The sequence below is a fragment of the Octopus bimaculoides genome, chromosome 4 (assembly GCF_001194135.2).
Source record: "Octopus bimaculoides isolate UCB-OBI-ISO-001 chromosome 4, ASM119413v2, whole genome shotgun sequence".
NCBI lineage: Eukaryota > Metazoa > Mollusca > Cephalopoda > Octopoda > Octopodidae > Octopus > Octopus bimaculoides.
Genome location: NC_068984.1, coordinates 1,350,257 through 1,357,190, shown reverse-complemented (window position 1 = coordinate 1,357,190; position 6,934 = coordinate 1,350,257). Strand labels below are relative to the sequence as shown.

The window sequence follows — 6,934 nt, the reverse complement described above, 5'->3', positions numbered from 1 at the left end:
ATGTATATGGAGAGGGAGAGAGAAAAAGGCAGGGATTTTTCACAATATAAAAACATGGAGAGTAATTTTGTTTTCAGTGTTTTTTACTTTTTGAAAATTATTCATTTCATCATTTTGTGTAAGTACCAAGAAGTTTAATAAAAGTGAAACCATATTTATTGTATGCCGTATTCCCTGAGAGTAACTATTGCTGGCAAAAGTATGCTTCCAAAGTGATCTGTCATCTGATGGTTAATGCTCATCTAAAAGAATCTTTAGAGTAGTTCCTGCCTGATGATTATGTGACATGAAACTCAAAGACAGAATTTAGTTTCAATAAATCTTACACTCTATAATGTTGTTTGCCTTGTATTATGGCATCTGACCCAGCATACTGGTGTGTCACCACCTCCACCAGAAGCTCCCGACTGGCCTATTGCCACCAACTTCAGAGATATGGAGATGAAGATTATTTCTTACAGGGACCTGACCAGCTGTTTGTGCTGGTTGATGTGGAAACCCCAGGTGTTCTTGGACCCTGCACTACCAAATTTCTCTGCAAAATTGGCCTGTCTGAGAAATGAACACTGCGAGGTGGAGTTGCTGCTGACCATTCTTCGTAAAAATGGCATCAGAGTCATGATTTGGGGGGCTCATTGCATGTCATGGAAAAGACGTTTCAAACTCATTATTTTATATCAAACTAAGAACATCTTAATATTTTCATAAATTACTTAACTAAATTTATTTGAATTCCATTTACATTTTTTTACTCTATTACTTTCGATCTCGTTTCAGTACAAAAAAAAAAAAAAAAAAAAAAAATGAAAAAAAGACAGAAATATTTAATATTTCATTATACTTCAATAATAAATGAAATTCAGAGCCAAAGAAAAATAATAACTTACTGCTGTGAAAAAATGTTTTATCTCAACTTTGCATTCCAATATAAATAAATAAAACAAAAAAATTCTCTCGAAGGATATAAATTTGTCTACAGTTTAAATTACTTCTCTTTCGTTAATTGATCAAGTTTACTTAAGTCTTTCAGAGAAACTGTCGCTGAACCTCTTGCGGCAGGTTTAGGTTGTGAAGGGTCTGGTTTCCAGCCTATAAAATTAAGAATTTGAAATGTAGCTGGTATACTGTTCTCAGTGCCATACATTTCTTTATAAATGGAAGCAGCGGCGAGCATTGAATCCCGATGTAAGAAATTCTTGCGTGACCATGCACAATTACTTTCTCCCATCCCTTGTAAATCAAACAGCAATTCGTAAATGGAAGGGTAATTAATGACGATTTCGTCGAAATCTATCGTTAATAAGGAGAAATTTGCCTGAGTGAGTAAACCCCCCAGTTCCCTGACATCAGTGTAGGGAGATATATGAGGGGCAAAGCCGCCTTCTCGCTCTGTTTCGGCCAACTGTAATGACACCCGAAGTTCATACAAGGTGTCCGAGCCAAATATACATCCAATAAAACAACCGTCCTTTTTCAAACATTCATTTATCTGTCGGAAAGTTCCCGGGAGATCATTCACCCAGTGAAGAGATAAACTGCTAACACACAGGTCCAAACTATTTGCACGGAAAGGTAAAAATTCTTCATCGACCAAAACTTTATAAGTCGGTACTTCAGAAGACACGGCACTTTTGCGCAAAACACCTTGAGACATATCACATTGATATAAAGTTCCTACCATATCTTTGTAAATACACTTGGAGACATGGCCATAACCGCAGCCCAGATCCAATGCAGTATCAAACTTTCTCTTCACGTCACAGATTCGGTCAGCAAGACGAAAGCCAACAACATCTTTAACATATTCATATTTTTCTTGGTTTGGTTCAAACGCTGTCCTTTCACGTTGAAGACGTTTTGTTTGACGATCAAAGACATTCATGATAATTTGTTTTTGTGTTGCAAGATATCTGTTAAATGTCATTGTGTGAGAAAAATATTTGATACAAAATGGAGCATGATAAAATAAACGTGGACGATGACAGCAAAACAAAATCCGCGAAGAAGACATCGCAAATTGCGGGTCCAACCACTCATCGATACTAAATCCCTTTTCCAGATATAAGAGAGTTATGATTGATGGGAGGTAACTCTACCAAAGGTCATTCGTTCATTCATTCATTCAATCGTTCAATCATCATCATGTAACGCCCATGTTAGATACCATCTAATAAGTAAATATTTAAGTATATGAATAAATATTAAACTTATTCTAATTTATTTCCTCTCTCTATTGTTGTAAATTTTGGAATATACTCAAAATTATTCAAAAATTTATCCTTTTGGCTATAGTATTAAATTAACTCTATTAATTTATTTATGCTGCTGAGGATAGTTTTGCATTTAAATTGATGTAATGATTGTATTGTTCAATTAAACTGCTGGAGTTCTGCGATGCAAATGATCTTATGGTTTGCAATACCAACTTCAGGAAACCTGCCCGTCACCTACCGTTCACATAACCAACGACGCTATTGTACACTAATTACCATATCAATTATATAAGGGGACATAATCACTATATATATAACGACCTGCTTATCTCCCCTCGTGCACTTAATTATGTCGTAAATCGTTGAACATGGTTAACTTGTCCACTTAAAACATTCCAGTGAAACTCGCCCATACACCGCACATATTAGAGTTTAATTATAATAAAATGGCTATCCCGTGGTATCTTATAAAATTCTATGCTCAGAACCATACAAAATTCACGTCAGCAGTCTTGGTGCTGTTTATTGCATCAATTATCTTTCACACGTAAGTACAAAACTGTTATATGGACTGTTATTTTTGTTGTTGTTATATTTTCATTATTCAACCAAAATTTCGTCTAATGAAAACATAATTATTAATGTGTCTACTTAGAATCTTCCACTGGACAACGCATCCTACAAATACACACACACGCCCTTGTGAGTGTTTATATATGTGTATATATATATCTATATATATATATATATATATATCTAAATACACACACACCCATACGTTTGTTGTTTACAAGTGTTTTCTGTTTCCAGAAATTACACATTTTTTGTATTTCTGCTTAATAATGCTCGATTTTACAATTACTATATTTTACCTTATTGTCATATGTCCATCTATAAAAGTATTTATTAGAAAATCTAATTACGTTGCGTCAGTTATGTGTGTGGTAGGCGTCATTATTGTAAATTGATTGTGTGCGTGCAATTAAAACAAAAGTACGAAAGATGGGTTGACAAAGAAAGACATGCCGTAATATTTGTTCATTAGATTTTCTTGACGAGAATTAAGGAAATTTGTGGTAAATATGTTGTGTTTGAATTATTTTACTTCAGTGGTTGGTGAAATAATTGCTGTAATTCTTGGGCGCAGAATTAAGAAAAAGTAATAGTGTTTGGAAGATATTCAAAAGGGAAAATGCTATGGGTAACAATCAAGGAGTGGGTTTACATAGGGGCAGTAGTCGGTGAGTAGGTTTAAAGGAGCAATGACTATTGTAGTAGCAGTATAAATTGCAAAGAGGTGTACAAAGCTCGATAGTGGTTCACTATTCTGTAGAATGTTGCTCGTTAAAGGTCGGCCTCTCAGTCTGCGTAAGGTTTTCTATGTTAAGTGATCTGGACTGTGTTTTCAGCGTGTACAACTGGTGTACAGTTTTAGTGTTTTCTTTGTATTAAATTCTGTGTTTTTAGATGCTCAGATCTGAAATATTTTCTGATTTCAGAAAGAAAAGCCAACGTTTGCGAAGCAGTTTTGACTTCGCGACGAATATGTTGTTTTAGTGAGAGTTTTTTTTTGCGATGGTTTTAGTTGTGGTTTTCGGGTAGTGAAGAAAAGCTCCATCAGTTGATGATGTGACAATGACTAAATCTTGGCCATTTATTTTGGACAGAACCAACAGAATATGTTTGTAGAGATGTTTGGAGGCAAACACAAGGCAAAGTTTTCCTAATGTCAAGGGCAACAACTGTGCTTTCACCAAAATGTTCAAGGGCAGACATCGTTTTCCTATAATGTACGGCTTCCACGAGATATGTAGTTTTGGAAATTTTACATCTGTCTGTTATTGTCATGTTAATGAATAACAGTAAAACTGTGATTTAACAAATGTCCTTTGGTTATTTATACTGGTCTGTAGAGGACCTGTTTGTCATATATTATTAAACATGGGTCAAACAGCTCTGTATGTGGAGAACTAAGTTTGAAATATTTCTCTGGTTAGTTATTGACTTCTTGAAATTATAGATTACAGCAAAAGCAACTTCAGACTCGGGGCTAGAATGCTGCCAAGTTGACAACCAGTGTGGAAAAGCAAGGTCTGGAAGCTCAAGGGTCCTCTGAATATTCAGAGATTTAGAGATGTGTTACTTGAAGCACTTGACGAGGACAACTGGAGGTTCCTATGGGACAACCTGTCGAGGGCCACTGGCCGAATTTGTGGCTAGTGGAAGTCTCCTCTCAACGTAAGGTAATATGCTGGTGCAACAGTATAGTTGACAGAGCCATTAGAGAAAAGAAACAGGCCAGAAAGTACTGGAAGTGTGATGATAGCAGGGAACTATATCAGGTAGCTAGAAGGGAGCCTGAGAGACAGGTACACTTAACCAGAGGGGAAGCAGAAAAGTGGAAGCTTGCCGGTATTCTGTGGCATGATGACAAGGGGATTGAAGTGTTTCAGATGCCAAGACAGTGTATGAGAGAAGATCATGATGTTAGCCGAAATGAGATGCAGTTTGGTTTTCATGCCTGGGAGAAGCATGACTGATGCCATATTCTTGGTAAGGTGACTGCAGGAGGAGTGTTTAGCCTAAAATAAGCCTCTGGACTTGGCTTTTGTTGATGTGAAGAAAGTCTTTGACGAGGCCAACAACACCCTTATCTGGTGGACAATGCAGAAGCTAGGAACAGATGAGTGGTCAATAAGAGCTATACAAGCCATGTAGAGGGATGCTGCCAGTAAGGTGAAGGTTGGCAACGCGTATAGCAATGAATTCAGTGTACAGGTAGGAATTCACCAAGGATCAGTTCTCAGCCCCATCTTGTTTATCTTAGTCCTCCAGGCCATAACAGAGGAATTCAAGACTGGCTGCTTCATGCAAGCTCCTCTACTGATGACCTTGTTCTTAAAGCTGAATTACTACCTGACCTAGAGAAGAAATTTCAGGTGTGGCAGTAAGGCCTGGAATCTAAGGGCCTTGGAGTTAATTTAACAAAATCCAAAGTCCTAGTAAGCAGGAAAACAAACAAATCACAAGTCCCTTCAGGGAGATGGCCTTGCTCAATGCATAAGTTGGGTGTTGGTAGAAACTCCATACGTTGTACCCAGTGCAAGCTTTGGACACATAAGAGGTGTAGCAGTATCACAGGTAGGTTAATGGAGAAAATAGTCTTTGTGTGTGGCAAATGTGGGGGTACAATAAGCACTAAAAATGCACAGACAATAGACTCCCTCAAATGCTCAGTGGGGATCATCCTTAGAAATAGTAGATAGCTTCTGTTACCTAGGTAACCAAGTTAGCAGTGGAGAAGGAAATTCTGAAAGTGTAATTGCTAGAATAAGAATGGGCTGGGCAAAGTCCAGAGAGCTTCTACCTTTTTTGGTGACTAAGGGCCTCTCCCTCAGAGTGAAAGGCAGATTGTATAATGTGTGTGTGTGTGTGTATGTACAGCTATGTTACATGGCAGTGAAATATGGGCTCTGACTGCAGGAGGACATGGGAAGGCTTGAAAGAAATGAAAGCAGCCGGCTCTGCTGGCTGGGTAATGTCAGTGTGCAGGCATGACAGGGTAAATGATTTTAAGAGGAAAACTGGGTGTAAGAGGTGTCAGATGTTGTGTGCAAGAGAGCTGAGAGGTCTTTGTCTTGCAGGTGCTGGTGCCACGTAAGATGCACTCATGCTAGTGGCATGTGAAAAGCACCCAGTACACTCTGTAAAGTGTGATTGGTGTTTGGAAAGGGCATCAAGCTATAGGAACGATGCTGAAACAAACAATTGGAGCCCAGTGCAGCTTCTGCCACTGTCCAGCCCATGCCAGTATGGAAAACGGATGTTAATGTCACATTTCAGAAGAATTTACTGTCATTAATTGGAATGAATCCTCCTATGTTAAAGGGTAATTAATGCAAAAGTCTCTAATAAATTCATTATCCAGTTTCAAAGAAATTTTCAAATGTATGAAGCCAGATAAAGCTGATAAAATTTATGCAGTTTGTTACTATGGTATTATGAGGGCAAAATATTTTGTTGAATCTTAGCGAACAAACAAGACTTTATTAAAACAATTCTCTGACAACATGTTAATAACAAATCTTGTGTCTTGGGAGGGTCATTGTACCAATGATAAATAAACACATGCACTGGTTTGGCTAACAATGAAGAAGTAATATTGAACCAGTGCATGTTTATTATTATTGGTGTAATAACCTTTCCAATATATAACAAGATTTACTTAAACAAATATCTAGATATGGTAAATTTCCTTCACCATTTCTATCAGATTAAGTAAAAAGTAAGCAACATTTTGAACCATAAAGAATTTGCACCAGACTTTTGCAGAGTTTTGAATAAAAATACCCAAGGACAAGCTTTAGGATTGGATGACACTCCTATAACTCCATCGAGGAGTTAAAGGCCCATGGCATGTGATATATGTATGTGTGTAGATTTTTAGTGAGAAATAGGAGTGACACACACCACAGAAGTCAATCCATGTAGTTGGGAGAGTGTGTGTGTGTGTGTGAAACCAATAATCACAGCTGTCATCATCAATGAATCTGAAGGTTGCATAAATGCAAGAAAGTTTACGAGTTCCAGAAGAATAGACAATTAATGTCATTTCACTATATTATTTTATATCTTATATTAATATTAGAAGATTATAAATAAAATGTGAAAAAGACAGATTTGGAATTCCTTTGAGTAATACATACATACATACATACATA

The 6,934-nt window shown here is 37.1% G+C and overlaps 2 protein-coding genes across 5 annotated transcripts in view; one reads left to right on the top strand and one right to left on the bottom strand.

Moving 5' to 3' along the window:
- Positions 1-887: 887 nt before the first annotated feature.
- Positions 888-2,071, bottom strand: LOC106869034 (arginine-hydroxylase NDUFAF5, mitochondrial). Its single transcript, XM_014914537.2, has one exon. The coding sequence runs from the start codon at positions 2,009-2,011 to the stop codon at positions 986-988; it is 1,026 nt and encodes a 341-aa protein (XP_014770023.1). The 5' UTR covers positions 2,012-2,071; the 3' UTR covers positions 888-985.
- A 470-nt stretch (positions 2,072-2,541) lies between these two features.
- Positions 2,542-6,934, top strand: part of LOC106869038 (sorting nexin-14) — a 147,039-nt gene continuing 142,646 nt past the window's right edge. For all 4 annotated transcript variants that reach the window (XM_052966848.1, XM_052966847.1, XM_052966846.1 and 1 more), the window contains exon 1: positions 2,542-2,760. In XM_052966848.1, the coding sequence (XP_052822808.1) occupies positions 2,660-2,760 (101 nt within the window). In that variant the 5' untranslated portion in view covers positions 2,542-2,659. The remainder of the gene's footprint in view (positions 2,761-6,934) is intronic.

Bases quoted from the DNA above. Each gene is read 5' to 3' on its own strand.
- LOC106869034 (XM_014914537.2), bottom strand. From the start codon at position 2,011: ATGTCTTCTTCGCGGATTTTGTTTTGCTGTCATCGTCCACGTTTATTT.